Genomic DNA, 27624 nt, shown 5'->3' with positions numbered 1-27624 from the left:
CTGTACAGGCAAATAAATACTGCACACTGTAAGGCAAATAATATTGTCTGCATGCAACAACTACAGTTTGTATAGTAAACTGTCTGTGGATCAATGGATTTGTTGCTGTTGAATGCTAATAAAGCATTTAATGATATACAGTATTGGCTATATTGCTCTTACAAAAGTATGTATTTAGCTGACACAGCATATATAATAAATTCCTTACCACATGATATTCACATGTTTATCCTGGTCAATCACAGAAGATATACTCTTTGAGATCAGTATGAATCTGTAGTAAGGAAACACAATAGTCCTTATTATATTAATTCATTATATTAAAGATTAGTGTCCTTTCTGCAGGCCTGCTCAAATCACCTTTCAGTGCTAAAAGTAAAATCTGGAAGTTGCTGCCCTTTTCTCATTGATGAGCATTGCTGAGTGGCCAACTTAATTATAATGCACAAGACTGCAAGCAGAACATCATCACAACATCAGCTCCTTTGCAGGCCAAAAAAGATCTTTGTCCTAATAAATGTCCCACTGTTATATATCTCTCGTTCCGTGTGCTTTATGCACCCTTTTCAAGTGATCCATGCTTATGTGTTGATGTAATTATCGTTTGAATCATGAAACTAAATGTTATGTGAGCGGTCATTGCCTTAAGCTTGGAGAACTGGGCTTCGGACCAGGAGTTTGCTGGCTTTAATCCCAAAATAAGCAGCAGAATCTGAACGGGGAAGTTGAATAAATCGAGAGCTGCTGTCAAAAAGCCTTAGAGAAAAGTACTTTTAACCCTCAGCTGCTTAGTAACCAGTAGGCCTACTAGAGGACAGTGGTTATACTGGTCAGATCCTAGATGGGAATGTGTGTAACCGAATATGAGTGAACCAGAGTGCTGCGGGAAACCACAGCAAGCTTTCTGAGCAACCGTTCTCTCAGTAAATGAGCATTGAATTAAAGTTGATTATCCAATTCCATATACTGATCTTTTACCCGACTCAGAGCTGACAGATCATAAACTAAATGTTCCCATTTTCCCTTGACTAGAGTGTCAAGCTATGTCACACTGTTGTGGATTGATACTACCCTGCCAGGTGAGTGAAAAAGTGCCAGAGAAGAGAAAACATTTGTGTTTTCATGAGCGTAAGTCTATGTATTTAAAGTGGATCTGACACAAAAAAGGCAGACCAGACAGGTGTGAGACAACATTTATATGTACTCTGAGCACAAGGATTAAGGAGAGAGAGCCATTTGTTTCAGGGCATTTTCTGTCTGCATCTGTGTTTGTTTATCTACAGCCCACTTCATAATCTGTCTGCATGTGTCAGCTTCCCATCTGAAATAGAAGTTGAGACGCTCGTGGATTTTAAGATGCTTTTCATTCTTCTTTTAATGGCTATGAAGTATCTTTGGTTTAAAACTGGTTCAACTGTCAATTTATGTTTCTAGTCTCTTAGTCATCTTACATATCATTTGTCACACAATGAAGATTTTCCAAAGAGCCATACAGCATAATAAATGTATGCATATTCATATTTTGTGCTATCCTACTTGTCTAAAGCTCAATCTATAAATATTTTTACTCGAACAAACATAATTGATCATAGAGATACAATTCAGCCTGACATACTTTCTAATAAAATCAACACAGCCACATAGAACCATTGCTACACATGTTGAGTTCAAGTGATTTCAAGCGTTGGCCGCTTTCTTTATTCTCACAAAATCTTGCTTCATCATATGTTTCTGCCTGGCAGTATAGTCTGCCTATAGGTGCTGCTAATGTGACTCTGAGGCGTGAGTCATGAGCGCTAAAGCAAATCACAATAGTCAGGTTGTCATGGTCTACACAGCTTAGGGCAGCATGGGTTGGCACCCATATCCTTTGTGACAACCAACCAACGTTGGACTCCTCTTTTTGTCACAGTATTCCCTTCTCTCTTCTGTTTCCTCACATGTAACCCGTCTGCGTTTGTTACTCATTTCATAGCTCTTCTACATTTTTTTTCATATGTTGCTGCAGAATATGAAGTGTATATTTTTCAGCCTGGATCATGCATGTGAGTATTTGCTGATTTCACATCTTAGTATTTATGAAGTTTGTGGCTAGGATCTTGTCTCACAATCTGTCAATCCAACAAGTGCCATCCAGCTGCTCCCTTTACCACTTTCTATATTCTCCAATAGGAATGAATAGCACTACCTTAAACGTGGGAGTAAAAAGTTAATCCACTTTCCTCTCAGGTTTTTTAATGCCTGGAAATGATTTTTTGGAAGTGAACCCATTTCCTAATCCTGGCTCTGCTGTTGGCCTCACCTATTGAATATCAATTTTTATGGAGGAAGTCAAACACTCCACAAAACCAACTTGCTTTTTAAAATCAGAGACTCTCCTCTCATGCTCAAAGCTTGCGTTTAAAGGGGGGAGAGAGCAGCAACATTCAGGATGTAAATACAACAGCCTGTGCTAACTAGATGAGGCCGGTGACAGAATGTGTGTGTTTTCAAGAGTCTATGTGTCTTTGCCTGCCTGCTCTTGCTGCCCTGTCTCATCAGGGCTCAGTGCTGGCACACAAGATGTCTTGGCTTTTTTCCCTAGTTCTTGGCACTAAAGGCTCAATGGCTAAAATGCGGCCGTTTGCTAAGCTTGCAAGCACTAGTAAATTAGAAAGGGGATAATTGGAGATCATTCTGGAGTGGAGCTGGAGGGGGAGCTGTATAAAAAGGAGAAGAAGAGGCCGTTTGCAGTGCCTGAGGACAATCATAGCAGTTTCTACAACAATGATAAACTTGTCATAGCTTGAACAAGGTCCAAGAGCTGGTAAATACAGTGAACAAGAAATTTCATCATTTAGTGTGTGCAACCACTCGGCACCCTGGAAAAACATGAATGCAAAATGTACAGTATATTACTATTGAAGCACCAGAATTCACACTGCCAAAGTAACTAAAATACTTCTCAAACAGACAGAGCAAGCACTGTGCACACAAACAAAACACCTTAATGTCTAAAAATACCATCCATTTAAAGCCTTCCAAGGTGGCCGTGGGGGGACTCTGTGGGTTGCCTGGTGCAGCCGAAAGACCCTTTTAATGGAGGAAATATGAAAGAGGGAACACAAAAGAGCCTGGAGAGAGAGAGAGAGAGAGAGAGAGAGAGAGAGAGAGAGAGAGAGAGAGATGGAGAGACAGAGGGAGAGCTGCCCTGCAGTAGCTTGTGTTCCCCCCCTTTGTGGCTCTTCTTTGGCTGTGACTATTTTTGTACACTTCAGTCTCCTGGGCAAGTGATTGCAAATCTGTGAGGCAACTGGACAGTATGGGCCATGTACACACCAACCTGAGGTACACACAGACAGGAATCAAACTACAGGAAAAAACGAGTCATATCAGCTGGTTTCTATGCAAGATGTGACAGATTATGTAAAGAGGAGAACACACTACACCAGGCTAAGATTTTGAGTGGGCCATGACTGTGTCTATACCAGTGAGATACCAAAAGCTGTGTACTGTATGACCATGGACGGAGCCTTTATCTGCCAGTGCAGACTCAGGAGGATTCAGACTGTGAGTGGGCATTGTTATTCTGTGTGCACGACCACAGAATAACAATGAGGGAGGAAAACACAGGAAATACCACGTAGTAAGTGTGTGTTAGCATATCACGCCTCACAGACATCAGAATGTGCAGGACCTGGGCCTACCATCAAAAACATGCATGCACAAATACACATAGGCTGCCACATTCGTTGTTATCACTTGTGAGGACAGTGAATTGACTTGCATTTATTCACAGGAGAACACACTTAACCGTACCTATGATGGCTACATGCTTAAACTCAAGCCTTGCCCTATGCATAATTCCAACGTTACCTCAAAACAAGTATCAAGTAAATAGTTACCAACAAGTCCCCATGATGTAACTGAAAATGTAAATTTTACCCACTAGCACTTACAGTATAAATCCCCATTATTACAATCTGAATTAAATCTGGCTATTTTGACAATTTCTAAAAATAAGGAGGGCTATATAACGCACAAGTCAGAGACTCTGGGACTTAAATATTTTATTTAAAAAAGATATAGCGCTGTACCGGTATCTCTTTTTATTTATCTGTACAGAAATATAGCAACTACTTGGAGACACCATGAGGTTGCTAGGCAGGACGTTACTGTGCCTGCAAAGAGATAACTCAACACATAAACCCTGTGAAATACACCTAGTTCTTTGTACAGATTAAACAAACTTGAAATAACATTAATTAGTGAGCTTCAGTGGTAATGCTAGGTGGATAGTATTACCTTTGAACAGAACCAGGCTAGCTGTTTCCAGGCTTTATGCTAAGCTAAGCTAAACGGGTGCTGACGGTAGCTTCCTATATTGTACAGACATGAAATTGGAATCTCATTCTCGTGTAACTCTAGCCATGAACGTGAATAAGTGCATTTCCCAAAATGTAGAAAAACTTATTTAAATACAATAGCTTTTGGCGCACTTTGTTTTCACTTTGAATGGAACCTGGTTAGCATTTTCCTTCAGTTTACAGCCTCTGAGGTTAAACAAACCCTTGAGATGAAAGTAATATTGGTCGTCTAATCTGAATGAAGCAGACTGACCTATTTTTTCAAAATCTTGGACTATTCCTTTACAGCATTAGATCATCATTTTATGATGTTTAGACCTTTTTAGCATCACTGATTTTCAAGGTCCTGCACCTGTGTTTTTCAAGTCTTAACATTGGAAATTCAGCTTGCCAAAACACTTTAGGAGTTTTGGAATGAAGCATTTCAGTTGCTGGGAGCCTCTGTTCATCCACAGCCTTACAGTGTTTAATAATTAATGCCAGGGAGACCATTTGATATATTAAAGCAAAGCTCAATCTTCTAGTAAATAAAATACCTTGTCAGCTGTATGCTTGTGGTAATGTAGTAGTAAATATAAAAGGTGAGTAAACCTACAGTCAAACATTATTATAAATGACATAGCCTATTTGTCAGTTTAACTAAAAAGCGTGATATTTTTAAAAGTGCAAACTTGGTATGATTAATATTTATGTCAGACTAAATAAATGACAAAATAAACTGGGGACCGTGCATTCATCCCCGACTACAAAACTATCTATGACTGGATCTTAATTTGCAGGCTATAAAATAAACCACAGATTGTTATTAAGCTTCAAAATCAGAAAAGAATCAGCTGAGCCTACTCGATATTCCACAAAGCTTGGTAAGAAAGGTGAGATTTAGTTGTTTTTCCTTGGTGTAGGTGATACAGGGTATAGCTTGCAGTCTCCTCTCTTCTTTGAATCATGCTTGTTAGCAAAGTGGTGCCTCTCCCATTTTACGTAAGACTTCCCCGATGAGCACACTCATTACTGATAAGGGCAACATGACATGGAGCCTGAGCTACAGTAACATTGCTGAGCAGCACTAGACGCAGACACACATATACAGACTTTCCCTACATCAAAGAGAGCAACAGGGAGAAAAGCTAAGGGATGGCACTACTAAGGGAGAGTCTGACACAGAGAAGACTCTGTGTTTAAAAGGAGGATAAGCACCAAAAAACCACCAGCATTAAGTAAGTTTCCTTTGGGCCTTTTAAAGATAGGAAAATAATAAAGGCAACAGAGACACAAGACATGAAACAGAGGGAAATGATATAGGGTTTCTGAGAAAAGGTGACCGAAAAAATCAACAAAAGAGGGTTGTGGTGGAAAGAAGGGAAGCCATAAAGAGAAAAACCATGAAGGTGAGTGATGAGACACCTGAGTCAGAGATCAGGCCCAGATAGAAATACAAGGCTTCCTGCTGCCCTTTAAATCCTTTTAGGAAACGGAGATTAAGCCCACACACACACACGTGTTGACATATACTATATGCAGGCACTCTCAACCTACAATTCCCATGGAAAGACAGACATAACTTTAACTAAGTAGATCCCATAAAAACTAAATTGTCATATGCACACACATATTGCAGAAATGAAAAGTCATCCAAACAAGCAACACACCCACAACCTGCCCAGTATGCATCATACCAAACCAACTACCGAATAGTCTTTCAAATAAAGCATACTGTTCGGTTCCCACTCACACAATCATGTACACACACTGTGCCCCACTCTCATGCGTCAGCAACTGAACCCCCTACTGACTGCCGACATTATGACAGCGAATGACACAGAAGCGAGGCACACTAGGTAGGGGGTAGATGACTCAACCAAGGTGTTTTGTACGTGAGAGTGAGTCTTCTACAGCCATATTCCTCAAGGTACTGCTGTTAAAGATTGGACTACTTCTATTGTAGTTCAATTATTAATTGTATTTAGTGCTAGACTGGTCAAAAATTATTCATCCTTCTTCTAGCTAGGCCTACATCATTCTTAAAAACAAAACTGAGCAGACCATTCTGGCATTAAAACAAGATGATGTTGAAAGTACTAATCTATATATCAGTGGCTTGGATGCCCATTTCTTCAGCATAATTACATTTCCCCCCCGTGCTTGGCCTCAATTAAGTGATTGTGCAGTTCAGCTCCTCGTTATCCCTGCAAGCGGGTGCAATTAAGAGCTGAAGAAAACTTAAAAGAACTCCAGTCTTTAATAGTGCCGTCACTACTGTAAACAAATGGCGGCCATCTTGTTTTACTATGCTACTGTAGCTGTGGGGCAGGGGACAGTTTCATTAATAATGTCTAACATGCATTATTGCTTTGGATAGCAACAAATAAATACTCTCCCATCTGAAGTGTCACAACAATATAAGAGTATATTTAATATTTTTGTTATAACACAACTACACAAAACTACAATAAGGGCATGGACGACCAAACTAACATTGACAAGAATGTCATTCTAGCTTTTCAGTATGCAGTAAAGTGGCAAAAAGTTAATGAAGGAATAGTTTAACATCATGGGAAATTCGCCTATTTTTTTTCTCTCTGGTGGAAAGTTAGATGATAAGATTGAAACCACTTTGATGTCTGTACAATAAATATGAAGCTATTGCCAATGGCCAGTAAGCTTAGCACAAAAGCTGTAAACAGGGAAAAGAGCTAGCCTGTCTGAGCCCTAAGATAGTTAAATCAGCATACCAACTCTGTAGCTCACTAAAAAATAGAATGCATTTTTACAATCTGTACAAAAAGTGTTAAGACAACAATTCGTGATTTTAAGGGTGTTTATGTGCGGTGTTATGTGCAAGAAAAGTACTACTCCACCTTTATGGACAGACATGAGAGTAGTATTAATCTTCTTACATAACTCTCCGATAAAATGAATAAGTGTATTTCCTAATATCTCATCTCATCATTCCCTTGAAAGTTCACAGACTACACTGTATGCATACAAAATGTGTTCATTATCACATGTTGTCGATTTCACCATCATATCTGAGTAGTACTTAAAGAAAGTAAAGGTATAGTTAGGTATATAAAGTATATATTTATTCAAGTTGAGTCAATAAAAAGTAAACGTTAATTTCCCATGTAGCATTTCCTGTACATAGTCAGAGCTCATTCCCAGCTTAGTTTCACTTGCTGTTACAGAAGTCTTCCCAGGGAGCCAGAAATACACAACAGATTACTAAAGACACACTTAAACCACCAGCTAACAAATTAGCTAACACGTGAAGCCTGCATAGAGCAGCTGGTTGACAAACCATGTCAAGTGGATGCAATCACACATCATACTGTAAGTGACTTATGGTTTATGCATATCTTATAATTTTCAATGAATGTGTAAGACTGTGTATGAGTGGCATATAGACAATAACTAGGATAGTTCACATGGAATATTAAGTGGGTGTAGCATATGTGAATATGTTTTCCCTGCATGCTGAGAAACCACTCAACTGAAAGCACTTTTTGGCCTCCATTCCCATAATATACTGATCCTACACCATAGAGTACCATCTGTTCTGTGCAACTCAGCACAGTCTTGTGATGTTGCTTCCATATGAGACAAAACACCACGGTAACACCAGAAAACCAGTCCCCACACCTCGGAAGATAAGCAGGCCAAAAGTATTTGGTTTCCACGTCATCATTAGGCAAGCTAAGACGATGAATGGGCACTCTCTGATATGCACAAACACACTCAAGCAATCATACAAGAGTCACATAAATCATACAAGCATGCATTCAGTTTCACAATAAAATAATACTGTCAATATGAAGACGTTTTTACATTGTGTACATACAGTATACACACAAGCAGACATGGTCACAAAAAACGCACATACTGTATACACACATGCAGAGTATTCAGTTTCAGAGTCAAGTGTCAATTGTTTGAAGTGCTCTTGGGTGATGAGACGTCCATTTAAACAACCTAATTTATCTTCACATTTCATGCAGCCCTCTCTACTAAAGAAACCTTGATAGTAATGAGGCTGGCGTTTTAGAATGCAGCATAATTGACCACATCCATTCATTCAGTTGTCAAACGTGCAGGTGTCATCACAGTGTCTATTTGGAGCAAACGAAAGTACTTAGTACAACTAACAACCATATAGTCTCCTTTCAGAGAACTTTGCTAGAGGCTTGTGGGAAAAAACACAGAGCTGAAAACTCTACCGCTCCTGATGGTATCTTTACAGTGACCTATTTCAATGAAACATCTAGAGGATGTTTGCAATCTATTTATATACGATAGAATGCATAAATTACCAGTAGGTGCAGTGTAGTGAAAGCACAGGGAGCTGTACAGCTTTAAACAACTGTAGTGTTAGTAAGGTTTCTTACCTCTCCTAAATGGGGAGTAGGATTAAATCCACACAGATTGCACACTTTCTTCTTGCACTCAGTGCAAAGGCTGTAGTTGGGCGTGTCTGCTGATCCAACGTTCAGCTCCACATTACAGAGAGGGCAGCTTTCCTTGGTTGCTGAGGCTGGGGCAGGTGCAAGTTTGGCTGCTGGAGCCTTCTCTTCCTGCTCAACAGAAAGGGTCCTGGGTGGTTTCTTGGACCTAGCAGGTGGGGTGTCAGGAGCAGAGTCCGAATCAGGAGGAGACCCAGGAGGAGAGAAGGGGGAGTCAGGTGGTGAGCCAGGGCCAGAATCCACAGGGGAACCTGGTCCAGAGTCAGCGGGGGAATCTGGCGGTGACCCAGGTGGAGAATCTGCTGCCTTATCATCCTCTCCAGTGACAATATTGGTGGCTGAGCTCAAGAGCGACGATCCAAAGCTGAACATCTGAGAAGCAGCAGCGGGAGGTTTTGCTGATTCTGTCAACCCTCCAAAACCTCCAAACAACTTCCCAGCCACTGACTCCTCCTGCTTTGGCGTGGCCTGCGTCTGAGGCTTCGCTGAATCCATCAAACCCCCAAACCCACCGAACAGTTTCCCTGTAACGGACTCAGAAGCCTGAGAAGCAGCTGCAGGAGGTTTGGCAGAGTCTGTTAAGCCTCCCAGACTGATACCTCCGAATCCCCCAAAGAAGCTGGACTCCTGTTTGGCTTTAGCTGGAGACTGCTGGGGAGTGGACCTTTGCTGAATGGGGCGACCTGTCTTGGGGTCAATTTTGGGGGATCCGCCCAGTGAGGAGCCTGGGGAAAGCGGGCCAGGAGAGGTAGGACCTGGGGATTTCTGCCTGGGTGTGGTTGGCGGCGTTAACCCTTGGTCACCTGTGGTACTCTGCTGCTTGATCAGCAGCTTGCCAGGCTTTCCAGGTGCCTGTCTCTGGGGCGAGGGCGGGGCTGAGCCTTGTTTGGGTTTTGTCATGCCAGGGGGATCCATGCCTCCCATTGCTCGCTGCATCTGGCAGTTCAGACACAGCCACTCTTTACCCTGTGCATTAAACAAACGATGGGTTAGATTGACTGGAACACATTTCCACAATGTTATGAGCACAGACATCAATGGCATGTGTAATTACACTATATACACAGGCAAGCATAACCAATTAAACCCAAAATAACCATTTTCTTTTTGTTTAGTGTAAAAAAAACAAATTCTGAGACATGTCCATTAATTAGTGTTTCAAATGATGTTGAAACCCGTTTTCCCCAGCCAAATTGCTTCTTATAACATGAGAGAATTCTAATCTGGCAACAATTACATAAAACACTAAACAGTCAAAAAAAGAGGCAATGTTAATGTTCCTTTCTAATTAAATTAAGATGATTTTCTTTTTTATTTCTACACGATTGTTTTAAATTCAGCAATAACACAAAATCTGTAAACCAGAGGAATATTATCAACTGTTAGCAATGGTTGATACATGAATGCTGTTTGTTCTTTCATTTATCATAGGTACTGTATATGTTAGACCATCATAAATGCATTTCATTGCCTGCGCTGACCATACAGTATATCTCAACACCTGTTTCCAAAAGAGCCTGGCACCACACCACAGTGCTCTTTGTTTGGTGTACAGGAAATCTCCTTGGTTTCCACTGTGTGCAAACCAGCATTTAAAAGGCTCAGTGTTGACAGTTTGATTACTATCTAGAACAGAACAATATGTGTATTTTCATGTGTTATGGTACCTATTGCATATAATGTAAACAGAAATGAGGTCAATTCAATCAAACTAAAACGTATACTACATGGTAGTATAACTGCAGACAGCATTCAATTTCAAGAGATAGTATTCTGAATTAAAAACCAAAAAAAAAAACCACTCCCTGAACTGATCAATCTGCTAAATAACTGACCCCAACTGCATAGTACTATCTGCACAGTAACAAATCCCAAGAAGAAGCTCAAGCAGAAGGAACCAGTCAATCTGCTGTGCAGTAATCATGGCCCACCAGCATTTACCGTCCATGTGTGACGGTGTGTCCTCACAGGCTGGCACAGTATCTTCCTGTGGCCATGACATGAGTCACCTTGATCAACATTCCCTGGGTCCATATGGTCCCTCTGTTCCTCAAATCGTGTGCCACTCTTATGAGCCACACTTCCTACACCAGGCTCAGAGAACAGCAATATGCTGTTAACAGGCCAGTGTTGGATTTAACTATACAGTAAAACTGTAGTATACATCATAACAAATTATTCAGTCTTATTTTTGAAATCTTATTGTTGTATCTATTTGAAATATGAAAAACCTTTAGTCTGAATACTAGAGTAGTAGAGGGTTACATTTTTGCAGTGTAATGTGGACTGAGGAAACTGACTGGATAATTTTATATTTCACACCCAGACAATTTAATAACGTGTGACCTTTCCCACCCTCTGCCATTAATAACATGGACTGTCTGAGTATTATTAGATAAATGCCACTATACCCGGCAACGGCCTGGAATTTTGTTTTGGATATTTATCACTTGGCAAACTGACAGTCGTATATAAAATATGTCCTTACAGGACCTTATTGAAGTAATCCTAAACAAAAATAAAGCAAAAGAAAAGAAAGTAATCACTGTCTTACCGCTGAGTCTGGGGGGCTGAATCCACAGAGGCTGCAGACCTGGTTCTTACACTCAGTGCAGTTATTGTAATTAGGCGGGTCCTTAGATCCAGTGTTAAGCTGAGTGGTTTTACACAGTGGACATAGTCCACCTCCGGGCTTTCCAGCCCCCTGCTGGCCAGAAGGCCCTCCGCTCTTAGCTGGCTCTCCAGGATGAGCCCCAGGACCTGGTGGCCCTTGCTGTTTGGGTCCAGGCTTCCCAGGTCCTTGTTGAGGGGCTCCACCTTTTTGCTGGGGAGGAACACCCTGTTTGGTGCCTTGACCTGGTGGTCCTTGACCAGGTTTGGGGGCCTGTTGCCCTGGGGGTCCTTGACCTGGTGGTCCCTGGCCTTGCCTTGGGGCCTGCCCAGGGGGTCCTTGGCCAGGCAGACCCTGGCCTGATTTTGGCCCCTGGCCTGGTGGTGCCTGACCTTGCCTGGGTCCCTGCCCAGGGGGTCCTTGGCCAGGCGGGCCCTGGCCTGATTTGGGCCCCTGGCCTGGTGGTCCCTGACCTTGCCTGGGTCCCTGCCCAGGAGGCCCTTGGCCAGGTGGGGCCTGGCCTGATTTGGGCCCCTGGCCTGGTGGTCCCTGACCTTGCTTGGGTCCCTGCCCAGGCGGCCCTTGCCCTGGCTTTGGCCCCTGTCCAGGTGGGCCCTGACCCTGCTTCTGAGGTCCTCCCTGTTGTGGTCCCTTTGGACCTGGCCCTTGCTGAGGGCCCTTGCCTGGTGGCTTTCCTGGCGTTGCAGATGCATCTCCCTCCTCCTCGTCCCCAAACAGTCCAAACTTGGGCATGTTGACAGAATCGCCCATGGAGGATATGGAGGAGGAGACAGAAGAAGTCATAGATGACACGGCATTGAGCGGGTTGGCCCCGCTGAGAAAGCTGGAGCCAAACATGCCGGATGACTTGGTCTCTTGGTCTTTTGGCTCCTGCCGGAATCTAGATTCAAAAAGGCTGAGGGATGAGGGGCTGCGGCCCGGTGTGGGCCTGCCAGGTGGACCTTGGTTGAAGGCGTCTACAGTGCGACTCTTACTGAGACCTGTAGGGCCCCTGGAGGCCCCTACCTGCTGGGAACGCTGATGGGCATCAGATTCTGACGGTCTGGAAAAGAGAAAAAGAAAACAGAGTTTTTGTTAGTAGTGTTATTGCTGTTGTTCATTTGTGTTTACTTTGGCAATGTGAGAAAAACGTATAAGCCAATTCCACACCAACTCTCTGCTGACCCAGTGCCAAAAGAAAAACAACAGACCTCAGTGAAAACAAGAGTACAAGACTGGTTAGTTCTGAAATATACTGTAGCTCTTTTATCAGCCATATCCTTTTTATTTGTCATTGTAATGTATTTGGTCATAATCAACTAACATTTAAATCATGAATACTTGAACCTCAGTGTCTCTCTCTGCTGAATCAAATCAAACACAAAAAAAATGGTCCCTTTTTCCAAAAGACTATTAACATTCAAACAACATTGCTTCGGGTATCTTCTAAGTCCTCTGCCACTACTCTAGCTTCATTGTGCTAATAATAAAGGTTAAGACCGTAGCACTCGCTCTTTGTAATCGAAGTGCCTTTTCAACACATCGGTGAACACAAAATGTGTAACCAGCAGGCCTCGGGGTAAAGCTGACAGGAAAGTGAATACCGCTGAATGACACGGCGTATAGATCACTGAGATAGAGAGGGAAACGCTCGGCTCCATTGGGGGTAAGCTGAGACATCTTTGTTAGCACAGGCTGAGCAACATACGCAACCTACACAGACTGCCTCAACATAAGCGTGAAAGTCAAACGTTTGATCCTCAGAGGAAATGCATCAACGGGCTAATGGCTTGATTGGATAATGCTTTGTTATTGTGTGATGATGTGTGTACTCAACATAGATGTAGTGGTTTCTTAGGCTGCTGTTTGCAACTCCCTGATGCTTCTGCCCTAAGATGTCTGAGAGAAATTAAATTCCCAGGCAATAAAGTTTAATGCTGTAATGAATAAAGCATTTGATTATTTCTTTTTACAACGCACACTGGGTAGGACATGAGTTTACAGGGTGAGAGCCCGGCTAACATTGTAAGTAGTGGTGTTGCAATGCCTGCTGTTGGCCAATCCACTGCAGCGTGCATTTCAGCACCACGGACAGCGACTCATTCCAACACTGATGCCTCAACAGCGGAAGATCAAATCCGACTTCTGCATTAAAAAGAAAATCAGAAAGCAGCAGGAGGGAAAGTCTATGAGTGATGACATTAACGCTGCTGTTCTATTTATAGTCATATTAATATTGATGCACCCCTCCCCCAATCTCTAGCTCAGATATAAATAACAATTCTCCCCCAATCGGAGCCAATTAGCAGTGCCACATGATTTCCCTTGATCAAGATATCGAGGAATATCTTCCACCGTTATATCAACAGAATTTTTTAAATCTTAAGCATTATAGACTGGAGTTGGCAGAATATTGTTGTCATTGGCAGCTTTCTACCTTCCTCTCCATCCTCAACAAACCACATCTCCCACACAACCGATTCAAACCTACTAAATAACTGGGGATATTATAAGGGGGGGGATACACCGCTTCTAATGGTGGCGGATTTGTTTAGCTCGGTGTCAAGGCGTCGTTGAGATGAAAAAAAAAAGAGAAAAGAAAAAAACACTGGGCACGACGGATTTTCTTACCCAGCAGGCATTTCGAAAATTTCGCACAAATACTGGAGGTGTGTCTCTTACGCTCTGATCTCACACAAGAGGCACAAACCGCAGACACTGAGCCAAACAATTCCACGATTCTGACTCATTTCAGACGTTCAATCGCAGAAAATCAGAGTGTAACTGAAAACGAGGCTTGTACATCTGAGTAAAAAAAAAAAAAACTGCAGACACACAACGTTCAAAGCGAGAGCCTTTCAATTGGACGTGCCCGGGCAATATCAGAGCTTGCATTAGGAGAAATACTATATTTTTCTGTCATGCGGATTATCAGATGTTAATTATCATCCATTATAATTAGCTCTAAGAATGGGCTCGTTTCTTGGTGCGGTTGGGAGGATTAGAAATGGGCGTGAACGAGCTCCCTGCCTCCTTAAAGCATCTTCCAAAGGATGCTTCACAACAACCACAACACATCCACGTCCCTCTCTTTACGTATCACTGCCTGGTTGCTGTTAGTATTTTAAGTGCATCCAAAAAAAATATATAATACTGATTTTAAAGATAAAATAAAGCCCTGCCTTCGTGCAGCTGCTGCGCCCCCGGGCTGCCTGCCTTGCGCCCTTGACATCGCCGCGGCGAGCTGCCTCCTCTCCTCCTCGCTGAGTTCACTCAGGTTGACCGGAGTCCCTTCGGGGACCCGTACGAAGCCGCCCTTCCCGTCAGGTGCCAGCCCCTCTGGTAGCCCAGACGGCGGCCCTTCGCCTCCTTCCAGGCTCGCTTCGTTCCCCATGATCGACCCCTCCCGTCCCCTGTATTCGGATCAATGCACGATCCGAGCCCCTCTCCGCGTTTTTTTATGTCCAAAGCGCGGAGCGAACACGGCGTTGCTCGGTGTCTCGGAGCATCTCAGATGATTTATTTTCAGTGGTTATTTTCCTTCCCTGTGCTGTCTTTCCATTTCCCTCGTTTCTCCTTGTTTTTCTGTGTCGCGCATCTCTGCAGCTGTACACCACAGTTACCACAGTTTTCCGTGAGGGGGTCTCTGCTTTACTATTGCTCACACCTACAGAAGGTGGTTTCCGCTAGATTTAAAAAAATAAAATACAAACTTACCGACACTAATGTAGGTAACCAGTTTTGTGCAATAGAAAAACACCTCAACCACATGAGGCAGAACCTGCGATTAAAAGTCGTCTACAAATGAGCTTTATCTCACAAAGAATAGGTCACGTCTTAAACCAGATCAGAGGAAAGAGTGGCTAGTTTTCACTTAAAAAAATCTAGACACGGGCTTTTTAGTTTAAGGCTTTTATTTTGAAACCAAACTTGTTTTACTTCCGTTGTTTTCTACGCAACGCTGGTTGTCTTGACGCAGATCCTCCAGCAGCCTCTCCGCTCTCCTGCTCAACGCGCATGTTCCGCCTCTGACAGGTGATCAGAAGACATCAGCGGAGGAAAATATGTTTTTAAAGGGGACCAACTCAACTAAACGTGTCTTTGAAATGGGTTTTGATTCTTTAAAAGAGTCGAGGCTGAGCGGAAGGTGGGGTCATTAATGCGTTTCTTTTAGTCCTTTACTGTGTTTCTGATTTTAGACCAGGAGAAGATGTAAATACTGTTTGTGGGTCAAGAATCTGGGGCTCCTGAGAAAGGCTTGTGGCGGTTCATATATACTGTATGAACACCACACCTCTCCAGTTTCTCAGATATCCCAGGATCAGAAAAATGCTGTTCAGGCTTTAGGCATAATAACTCTGTGTGTATCCTTGCTGGCATTCAGTTCACAAAGCAACGAAAAAAAAAACATTAAAGGATTATTTTAAAAACAACACACAGTATATCTAATTTTAGGGGAAATTGCCGCCATAAAATATTCAAAAACACAGATAAGACATCTGCGAAGGTCTTCAGATGACTCATAACATGAATAATATCTCATATGCTTCGTTTTTCTTTTCAGCTGGCTGTTGTAAGATGTCTCATATTATATCTAAAGCCTTTCTATTCTGAAATATGTTAATGTCCAACTGAAGGCTGGCAGAAGCATGTAGGGGAAATCAAGTTGACTGTAGCCAGATAAATCACAATGAATTCTTTATCTCCTCTCCTCTTGTGAAGAATTGATTGCTGGTGTTATCATGGAGAACACTGCATGTGATGAAATGAGCGTAATATAAAAGCTTGCTAATGAAAAGACAGCTATGTTGCATCTTTAAAACATAACAAAATCACACACACCAATATAGATCCTGGAAACAAAAGGATACTGTACAATTGCATTACATCAGCCCACATGCTGAAATTGACTGCAAAACAAACCTACAGTATATTTAGCAGCACTGTACTGAGGATATGCACAACCAGTCACCAGACCCAACGAGTAGGATATTAAAATATGTCAGCTCGGCTGTACATCAAGCAGATGTGTTGCACTATGACAGTCAGTGCTCATTTGCTGCGTTGTCTGTGGAGCTCTGGGGCAGATGTGTCCTCTATGCACCCAGCTCAGAGCCCTCAATACCTGGGCAGGGGTGGAGAGGCGGACTGGGTGACTAGATTCTGTACCAAGGGGAACCCAGCCAGAGACCAATACTTATGTTTTTCCATACTATTTTTGTTACTACACAGAAAAGCTTTTAAATAAAAAGCATTAAGGACCAGGTGACACTACAGATCATGCAAGTGGAATGTTTGATACTAGTGTATTCTCTGTGTGTCTTTGCCAACTAGCCTAACCAAAATAGCAACATTGGAATCAATACGGTAAATAAGCAAATGTTTGTGTCTTTTGTTAAATAGATCATTTGACATTTCTTGCAGAGACATAAAAGAGACGATTGATACAACTTTCCACTTCCATGTTTTCATGGTAAATATAAAGATGGTTAGCTTAGCTTAGCATGAAGACTGAAAGCAAGCAGGTGACAAAATCTACCAATTAGCACCTCTAATGCTCACAAATTAACATCTTGTTTGTTTTATCCGTACAAGAACCAAAGTGTAAAAAGGTGGTTGGTGGTTTTACATGTAAATAACCCCCCAAACCGTGTCATTTTTACACTTTGGTTGTTGAACAGATGCACAAATGACATACAACATATTAAACAGTGAGCTTTAGAGGAGCTGGTAGACCAATCTAGAACCAGTCTAGCTATTTCCCCCTTCTTCCAGTCTTTATGCTAAGCTAAGCTAACCATCTCCAGTTTCTGTCTACGTCGGGTTATGTGCTTGACTATTTCTTGCAAACCGCTTTAACAGTGTAAAAATGTGTTTTAACATGGGTTTATGTGCGGGAAGTTACTGCATCAGGCCGACACATAGCGCAGCAGGAAACTCTCACAACATTTAGGATTAAACATGTTGAATAATGAGCTTGGTGCTTGTAAGCTCATGTTTTTTTTTTTTCTTCCTTTGGACAGAGTGTCAAACTATTCCTTGAATTCAGGGGAAAACAGTCATATGGTATTATGCTGAAGACATTGGTGGGTGTTGCAGCCACAGGGTTCAAATCCCACCTCCACTATCACCCTCACTGTTTCCTTTCATGCTTTGATTTTTTCTCAGCCAAGCCCTCATTTCTATTTTCTTTATCTTCACATCTCATCTCCTTGGCTTTCCTATGTATAGATATGCCTTGTTTTTTATACTCTTTCCTCTCAGTCTTTGTCCCTCCCTCCTTCTTCTCCTCCTCCTCCTCACCTTAGAGTATGTATATGTGTAGGCAGAGGTGAGTGTTGGTTTCTGTCTTCAGTGATAAACGATGGTAGTGTAGCGCTTGCTCGGCTCCTCCCCTTCTTCCCACTGATCGCTGAAGCATGGCCTGATTGTCTGTACGCTATGAGGCGGAAGCAGCTCGTACATGCCCCCCACCCCCCTTCTCTCTCCCTCTGTATCTCACCCACACATTCACATAAACACACTGACTGAAGCATCCAGTCATGCAAAGCAAACACAGGCACCCAGACAGACAGACGGACAGACAGTCGCAAAAACACACACACAGGTGTAAACACACAACATCAAACACAGGCCTGGGGACAAGCGCTCTCTGAGGCCTGTACAAACCCAGCAATTTACACACACACACACCTGCATACAGTGTACACAGAGCAGAGTCACTAGCACAATGCTATCAGGGCCCTTTAAGCAAATTTCTGTTAGAGTAAACAAAATATTGAACTTGTATCTGTTATTTAGATGTATCATGTGTGAAGAAGTACTCAGATCCTGCATAAGGATGCATTCAAAATCCTACTTAATTGAATGTATTACAAAAGTAAAGGCCCCAACTAGACTATGCTTTTTTTGCACGGGTCATACGCCAAAACAGAGGGAAACCACTGGTTAATTTGTATTTTTTCGGATTATCATGCCTTTGTTTTATGTGTCTTTGTAACTCGTAACTACAGCTGTCAGAGGAAAGTAGTGGGGTAAAAAGTGCAATATTTACCTCTAGAATGTAGTGCAATATAAGTATATTCAAGTAAAGTACAAGTAAAATAAAACTCTATTTAAGTAGAGAATGTACATTCTGGTCAACTCCTCTGCAGAGCATTTACGGTTTGTGCAAGATGTATTTGCCCTGTGAAGCCTGGCCAATGTAACTTGAGTCTGGTAACCAGATAAGACACACTGCACTGTGTTCATTAAATTTGAATACTCAGTTGGGGTACGAGGCAACGACACAAAGGCATGTTTCTTTTGCTGCAGAGCTCAGTGGCAGTTGAACTACAAAACTCAGCTTTACAGCCCTAACACAATCTTCTTAAATACAAAAAGTTGCAGGTTTACTCAATAAGACACTTCACCAAAGACATCCCAATAGATACTTTTGAGACATAATGTAACACAACAGCTCCTTTTCCCCTGTGACATAGTTGAGTTATTGTCCAACAAACTACTTGAACATTCCCTAGAGAGCTTTACCTCCATAATATCTTCTTCTTTTCCGAAAAGAGTGGTTACTTCTCCAAAAGACAAGCAGAAAAAGAGTTACATACCTTTACTTTTGTGCAGGAGTGTGTTTCTGGTGATATCGTTGAAGGATGAGGTGAGGTAGCTCCCGGTTGACGTTGTACTTGCAAGTGATGTTTAATTTCTGGTATATTAGGACTGAGCCTTTCTCATCCCTATTAGCAACCTGGCACACGTCTAATTCCACCCTCAACGCCAATTTCTCTTGACCAGCGAGACGCTGCGGACTAAAAATACCTTTAAAGTCACAGAGGCTCCCTTTCCCTTCCTTACTCAATCTTACTCTCTGGTACATGCATGCGCACCAGCACACGGGTAGGCATGCTTGGGTGCACCTGCTGCCAACACACAAACACAAGCACTGACACAAACAAAGACACACTCATGCACAGACATAAGAGGTCCCTCTAATCCTCTTTTCTTCTGAGGGATAGGCCAATCACAGACTGCCCTGTACTGTAAGCTGTTTTCTTGTATACACAGTGCATGAAGTCCTGCTGTAACTCTCTGCTGTATTCGAGGGTCAAGTTAACTCACTGACAATCAATTGAAAAAAACAAAACAAACAAGCAGAAAAGGGCAAATCCATTATTAATCTCTCGCCAAACTACATATTACCCTCAGAATACTTTCTCTCACAGCAGCCACAAAAGCCCCCAAAAGCAGCACTAAGAAGCCATAATACCACCATCTGTTGAACCCAGTAAACACAAACAAGGGAGGTGGATGACATAACTAAAGCATTACAGAAAACATATGGTTTCTCTGAAGTATTTGAGAAATAGGCCATATATCTTTCACGTAACATGGAGTGGCAGTTTCCTTCCTGCTGAATTCTCTGTGAATAATGTTCCTCGCTCCCTGAAGACACACAAAAGGCGTCTGATTCAGAGACGCGACACAATGCCGGAGTTATACAAGTCCCTTTTGTTTCTTACAAAAACACAGCAGCACAAATACAAGGCCATGGGCATACGGAGTCAAGAAGACGTATATGTGCACTGAGCTGACAAACAGCTTGAATTATGGTGTCTCTGAGATTTTAGGACCTGAAATGTGTAAAATATCACCAAACATGTGCTGAAAGAGAAATCACACTTTGCTTCAGTTGTCTGGAGGCTTAACAGCCTTTCTCCTGCCACGTCACTGGCCCTCATCTGCATCTCCTCATCACGACCGGATTTAAAAAAGGTGCATGAAGTCACTAAGGGATCATACTGCTCACCTCTAATGCTCGTCAGTCTAAATCACATCCGGGAAGTCCTGAGATGGTATCTTTCAAGGATAAAGATTATAATTTTTAGACAGTGAAACAGATCTGAAATCAGTGTTCGTAGGATTTATTTTTAAGGAGGTTGTTATGGTGCTTAGGTGAAGGGCGTGGGAAGGAGATGTTAACTAGTGACAAGACTGTTAATAGGATTTGCTGGTTGCTGTCTAGAAGCCAATCTCCAAAGGCACTAGTCCAGTGGCTGATTGATGTAAGAGCAGCATGACTAACAGGGGAAACAGTGAGGCGTGAGAAAAAGTAAAAACTATCGGTGAACAAATAATCATAGTTATATATTTTTGAAAAACCCTATTTAGCAACAGTGACGTCCCTGATTTTTAGCAATTTCCACTTCATGCTCAGTTGGTGCAATGCACTCTTTTCTCTCAGCACTGGCCAGAGATCACTCAGATAGTGTTGCACTTCTCTGATGTCTTGTTCCTAGGAAGTTTTAATTCCTGAGAGTATACCAGGGATTTTCTTTGTCTTACGATTTTTGAATTGAGGCAGCTCATGCTAATAACAAGGTTTTCTACAGTGTATTCCTCACAAGCTGCTGCCAGAAATGAAAGCACATCACTGGAGGATATTTCTGGAAACGCACAGACCCACAGTAAAACTTTAAAACTGCAGAAAGCCTTAATGAATGGACAAAGTATATTTGTGGATTTGTAGATAAAGTTATTTAGATGAAAAGATCAATATCACTCTCATGACTGTATATTAATTATGAAGGCTCTGCATCTCAAAAGCTCACTATTAACATAGTATATCTCATTTGTTTCACCCAAACAGTAAAAATGACACCTTGTGGATTTACTGGTGGTTATATGTGTATTCTTTCTTGGCTGGGCAACTTTCTGGTGTAAATGACCCCAATAGTGTGTTCATATGTAAAGACTGCCTTTTTGCTTCATTTGTTTTATTTTGTTTTATCCTTTAAACATCGAAGTACCACATTTTGAAAGCAGTCTTACCATATATGACACATAAGGAATTGGAAAGAGTAAAAACAGTACAGTAGCTCACAGAGATTAATAATGCTGAAGGGGGAGAGTGTAATTTGAGTTTAGCTCCAGTCGAAAGTGGTAACAAAGGACATGAAATCAAGTTAAATATCTGTAATTATTTTGAGTTTATTGTTGTATTAAATTAGCTAACAGTTTGTTGTTACAGTCCACCAGCGTTCGAATGTATTCACTTTCCTTCTGTTTACTTTTCTATTCAGTTGGTTACTGTTGGCTAAAAAGTGCTCCGAAAAAAAAAAAAGAAAAAACAATGTAAGACCATCAGACCATCAGTCAAGGCCAAGGAAACTAAAACAGTTTTTCAGTTTAAAAAAAATATTTTTTAGTTCTTTAGTTTCCTTTGTCAAGGCTATTTTTCTTTTTTTTCATCTGGTGTCACAATAAGGTTGCCAGGCAACCAGCAGAGACTCCAGGAAGTTTCAGCTCCAGGCCAAGAAATAGTCCACCACAAAGCCCCCCATAAAACCACAGCTTTTCCTTTTTTGTATAGATTAAACAAACAATATGCTACATATTAATTAGTAAACATGCTGGTTGGTAGATGTTACCTTTGGACAGAGCCAGTCTGGTTGTTTCACATCTCCAGTCTTTATCCTAAGGCAAGCAAACCATCTCCAGCCTCTAGCGCCATATTCAACATACAGACATTTTCCCATATTTCCCTAAAAACATTCCTTTAATTTGAAACCGATGAAAATATTCTCATATTATTATTATTAAATCAAGCACGTTAGTTCTTGAACAGAAACTACACAATGCTGTTGCTCATGTAACTGCCAGTGGTGATCTGTAATTGCTATATTAATATCTAAACTATGTAAAACAGCTCACATCTGAAATATGCCTTGCATTTCTGTTTGTAATTTTCTTTGCAGAAATGTGGATTTTGAGAAAAACCTTCAAAAAGCATGGCTCACCAGTATAATGGATTGTTTTATGCCTCCTTCCTCCTCATCTCCCACTCTCACTCCACATTCCACTTTCATTTTTCTTAGTGAATTGACAGCAGCTGACATCTTAACTAATGCTGCTCCAGGATCTAATGGGCTGATTCATCAGTAGCGGAAGAGGACTGGGAGTAGTCCTTTAGAGAGAAAAAAAAGCTCATTTTAGAAAGAAAAGGGATGAGAGATAATGCCAAAGTAATGTGGGTTTGGATGCCAATCAAGTCATACAAACCCCTGCAGTTCATGAATCATTAACAACACACACCTGTTGTCAAGGTAGTGCGTCATAGCCGGTGATGTCATTACTTTTCAACGAGGGGGTAAGTCCCTTGACTTCAGCTAGACTTAACGCAGATGAGTCACACTGAAGGCAAATTCAAATATGTGCATCTACATATAAATACACAAATACATTATGAAGCTAAAAAGGGGGTTACATAAAATATTCTTCTGGGGAAATGTTCCAAATGCTGGCTCAGCTTTAATACAATCTTTTTTTTTTTGGTTTGTAATGTTACTAAGGTAATGTTTGGACCAGAAAGCTTTGGCAGTCCTTGATGATTTGCCAAGTCCTTGAATGTAAACCCTGGAGCCCAGCAGCGTGAATCAGTATTCTCTCCAGAGACAGACAGGAATAGGTAATTGATCACCTCATCAATCCCAAGCAATCAGTGAATGGAGAGTGTATGAGGTCAAACGGGTGTGAGTCAGTTTATATCTGCGCCTGTGCAGCTGTGTAAAGTGTCTCTGTTTATGACTCCCAACCTTGTAGCTCAGTTTTAAGGAGGCGGGATCACAGCCATAAATCATGGCTTCTTAACAACAAACAGGGAAACAGCATTCCCAGAGGGTACTGTATATACAGTGAAACCCCCAAGGAATATATGTGCAGAGAGACAGAGCGCTTGGTGTAACTAGTATTTGAAAATGAAACGCAAACATGGCTGGGTAGCTTTTACTTTAGTCCAAATAAATATGTGTTGAAATGTAATGGATCTCAATTGCTATCTTTCATCAAATTGTTATTATAATAAGGGGACAGTGCGTAATCATTGTTGATAGAGGGGTTGAACCTTGTTTCACTTTTTTTTTTTTAAATAGACAGACTCCCCTCCATTTAGCAAAAAGTACAAATACGTAATGCTCCCCCTTTTCTGTCCATCAGCTGAGCGTTAGTGTGGAGCGATAAAGAGGCACTTCAACAGGCAAGGGAAGTTAAGAATTATGTAAAATATGGGATCCAGCATTTTTTGAGCTTGGCCTATATATAAGGAATAAAAGTCAAGATATCTTAGCCTCTATTGCGTCAATTTCAACCACTCTTTTTTTATGTGTCTCAGCTTGTGGGACTGCAAAACTAAACCACCGGGGCAATGAAAAGAAACTCAAGTAGTTCAGTTGAGCATTGTTCGACCCAACAGGGCTTTTTTTAAATTCTAGTGGAGATCTCAAAGCCACCAAATATGATGTTGAAATGGACAGTGAACATCAATGCCTAAAATATTTTAACACTAAATAGTATGCATATATTTACTTTTCTAGACAATCCAGTGAATGCAATCAGTAAGGAGGAAGAAGACAAGATAGCTGCTGCTGGAGAACACAGTTGTGGCTCAGTGGGGTTCAGTCTTGATGGAAAATGTCATCTATCATCAATGAGAACTGCTCTGTATGTGATTCCTCCCTGGTTGCCATGGTTTCTGCAGCAGTTGCCATTCACCTGCAGGGTTCCTAATTATGGGATCACTGGATGATTAGGGCATAGCACATTACAGTTCTTTGCAGTACAGTGGAGCACACCTACAAAGCCTACAGTCGTGAGCTTCCACATGCGTATGGGAACATCAAATGTGTGTGTGTGGGTGTGTGTGTGTGTGTGTGTGTGTGTGTGTGTGTCACCGCTTTTCACAGCAGTTTCAGCTAAACTTCAGGGGAAAGGGGTGGATGAGAGTTCATTTTAAAAATGTACTTATCTACTATGTAGATTTATACTTGAACTTAGTCTTAAGATCATTTCGATGGTGTGCTTACATTTGATTTATGAAAGATACTGAACGTAAAAAACATTTACAGTTTATGCAGGTTCTAAAAAGACCATTTAACTAAAAACTCCAGTGTCTAACAATTGGGATTTACTGCCAGAAATGAAATATAATAATATGTTTTCATTAGTTATAATTACCTGAATATAAGAACTGCTGGTACCTTAGTATTAGCCATTATTATGTGCAGGGAGAGAAGGTCCTCTTCTATGGAGTCCGCCATGTTGATTTGCATATTTCTCCAGTAGCCCAGAATAGACAAAGCCAACACTGGCTCTCCCAATCACACTTGAAAGGCTGAATTATATTCAGATGGCTGTAATTTGCAACTTCACCAGTAGATGCCACTAAATCCAACACACTGGTCCTTTAAAAGTGATGGCACCTGCCTTGAAATCAGCAATTTCCCCTTTAATTGTCCTATCCCATTGTTAATAAAGCCAATGCAAAGATCACCACATGCTTGCACAACTGCAATACCCTTACATAACCATCAAGAAAATCACTTACGTCATGTCTAATCATGTCAAAGTAAGGTTTTATAAATTACTACTTATAGGTGGTTTTAATACTTCAGGTCAAAATTGATCATAAGTGTGTTTTTATAAATGAGGCCCCTGGTGTTTTACAGATGTTTGACATCAGCACAAAAAGGAAAGAGGGGAGCTGGAGCTTACAAGAGAAACAAGGACGAAAGGAGAGATGGAGACTGATGGAGAGAAAAACTAAAATACGGAAAAACTCTTAATACAGAATAAAGGAAAACGAGCTGGATGAAGCCAAACTATATATTCTATATATTGAATATACTGTTAGTGGTAGAGAGTAGCAGAGACTTCAGCAGCCTGCGTTGTCCTGCTGTTGACCTAAATCTCCTCCTCTCTCCTTGCCCACAGTCTTGATTTCCCACAATCCCTTGGGCTAGCTCCTGGGCAAGAAGGAGTGAGTCAGAGCTTTTGAATAAAGCCTACTTTCAGAGTCGTGAGGAGCCCCGGACATGCATACACACAGATTGCACACACACACATACCATATTCAAATAATGTGTGTTTAGCTGAAGGCAACATGAAGATATGTTTGATATCAATTTCTCTCTTTTTCTCTTCAGCACACACACACACACACACACACACACACACACACACACACACACACACATATTCACACTGTGACATACTATAAACAGTGAGATATAAAATAGGGGACTGATGTCCTCTGACCAGGGTGTTACGATACAAATTCAACTAATCCGATGTCATATGCTGCAGGCTGATATTGAGGAATCGATTTGACAAATTTCCGAAATCACGCCTTCGAGAATCCTGCCATTGGTGAAATGAAAATGTGAACTGGCAGCTCCATCTAATTTTATCTTAATACCTGATAAAAAATATTTTTCTAATTTAAAAGACCAGTTTTAAAACATTGTCCACCAAACTGGAAATTTAAAAAAAGTCTATATCACATGAAGTTTCGTTAAAAATACAGCAAAGTTTAACAGTGAAATTACTTTTCAGCTGAATTTCCTTACAATTTGTCCTACTCATTAGCTTTGTCAACCATGAAAATTCAGGGTGAGGGAGGGGGATTTTGGAAACAAAATAATAATAATTTTGTTCTATAACACACAGATAGATTGTCCTGTAAATGGCACATCTTTGTTGGTGCAGCTTCTACTGGTTGGTCATGTCCGTCCACTACCTCCCTTCGTCAACAGTACTATTGTACAGTGCAAAATAGGAGAATAAAACGTTAGTTCAAGAGAAAAGACTGAATATTATAAGAGAACCCAAAAAGCTATCATAATTGTAACTTTATTCTCCTTCTCCCTCATAATATTATGAATTTATTCTGAAAATCTCAAATGTGCAATGGCTCAAATACTGTGCCATACATTGGACAGAATCTAAAATCTAAATACATTTGATTTAGAATTCATTTAAATACTGTGACTTCTATTATTAATAATAAACCTTTGGATTGCTGAATGCATATGTATCATGTAGCAGCTCATTTTGGGAGCTGACTGTTGTTGGAATGAAAGTCTGTTCTTAAAAACGAAATCTTGTGCCAAACAGAAATATAGCTCTGAGGGGCAGATCTGAGAGGGGGCATGAAGAAGAAAGCACTTGAGACCGTGAAGAAGCTCCCCTAAAGCAAAGGACACAGTAATAAAACCCTCCAACATAATGGTCAAGACAACCCCATTCTACAGCTGAAAATGTGTATTTTTAAGACTCAGACAGAAACACACTTAAGCACACAAACACACAGGACATTCAAGGACAGTCACCATGGTAACAGGGCCAGCGAATTTATAACATGTGTGTGAAACTTGAGGGCAGGGAACATGATTGCAGCACTCTAATCACTTCAGCTGACACGTGTACACACACACACACACACACACACACACACACACACACACACACGCACACACACACACACACACACACACACACACACACAGTTTCTGAGGAAGGGTAATTGTGTCTGACTGTGAAAGGAAGGCATTTCTGTAAGATTATCACAACATGTTAAGATGTTACAGCTTCCACTATAACCTCATCACAAAAAGCCTCGGACAAGCAGGCTGCAGAAGAAGTTAGACAGCAGTGACCTCTAGTGGTTCTTCATGGGAATTATCACATTCTCTGTGGGGCATTTTTACCCTTATTACAGTATTTAAGGCCTTTTGCATGCAAATGGTTGATAAGAAGAGAGCAGGTTTTGGGCTTTCATTTGTTGTTTGGTTGCAAACAACAAAGCTGATATAAGAATGTCTATAAATTGTTGTTTGCGTTTTTTTGTTAAGTATTCAATTCAATTTCAACTCAGTTTTTTTGTATAGCGCCAATTCATAAGTTATCTCAGGACACTTTTCAAATACAGCAGGTCTAGACTCTGTCCCTTATTAAATTATTTACAAAGACCCAACCGTTCCCAGTATGAAGTTAATAACTGAAATATTTTCAGAATATTGCATTTTCTTGTAGTACTTGAACATTTAAGTGGCCCTCCTGTGAGATGAAAATACCAGCAACAGCCTAGAGCGAGTTTGAGTTTTAACCCCCTGCTCTAGTGGTATCTAGCTAGTAGATAGCTTTAGTTTCATTTGCCAAGCTTCTGAAGATATCCATCTCTGTGTCGGTACAATTAAAGTGAATTCATTTTCGCAGCACAACAAAGATAACATTTTAAAAATCGAACATGGAGCTTTCCAGTCTTCTACGATAGACCTTTTTCACAGCAGCCATTTTGACTTGTCATAGCAGGAAAAGCACAGGTGAAACTAATTTCGTTAACAATGTCACAGTTCCATCAAGTGTCCCAGTGAGCCATGAC

General features: G+C 41.2%; 1 protein-coding gene across 10 annotated transcripts in view; it reads right to left on the bottom strand.

The window, feature by feature from the left end:
* The window catches only part of pcloa (piccolo presynaptic cytomatrix protein a), a 56896-nt gene extending 41831 nt beyond the window's left edge, over nucleotides 1-15065 (bottom strand). For 9 of the 10 annotated variants that reach the window (XR_007882538.1, XR_007882539.1, XR_007882540.1 and 6 more), the window contains exons 1-3: nucleotides 14597-15065; nucleotides 11358-12477; nucleotides 8729-9769 (exon numbers count right to left, since the gene is read on the bottom strand). Coding sequence is in view for 7 of the 10 variants with exons in the window: in XM_051392121.1 (XP_051248081.1) it covers nucleotides 8729-9769; nucleotides 11358-12477; nucleotides 14597-14808 (2373 nt within the window). In the remaining 3 variants the exon portion in view is untranslated. The remainder of the gene's footprint in view (nucleotides 1-8728; nucleotides 9770-11357; nucleotides 12478-14596) is intronic. The other variant, XM_051392123.1, reaches the window with a different exon arrangement.
* Nucleotides 15066-27624: the final 12559 nt, after the last annotated feature.

The sequence above is a fragment of the Dicentrarchus labrax genome, unplaced genomic scaffold, assembly GCF_905237075.1.
Source record: "Dicentrarchus labrax unplaced genomic scaffold, dlabrax2021, whole genome shotgun sequence".
In the NCBI taxonomy this organism is placed as follows: domain Eukaryota; kingdom Metazoa; phylum Chordata; class Actinopteri; family Moronidae; genus Dicentrarchus; species Dicentrarchus labrax.
The sequence above is the reverse complement of the archived record's forward strand: the minus strand, read 5'-3'. Positions and strand labels throughout refer to the sequence as shown.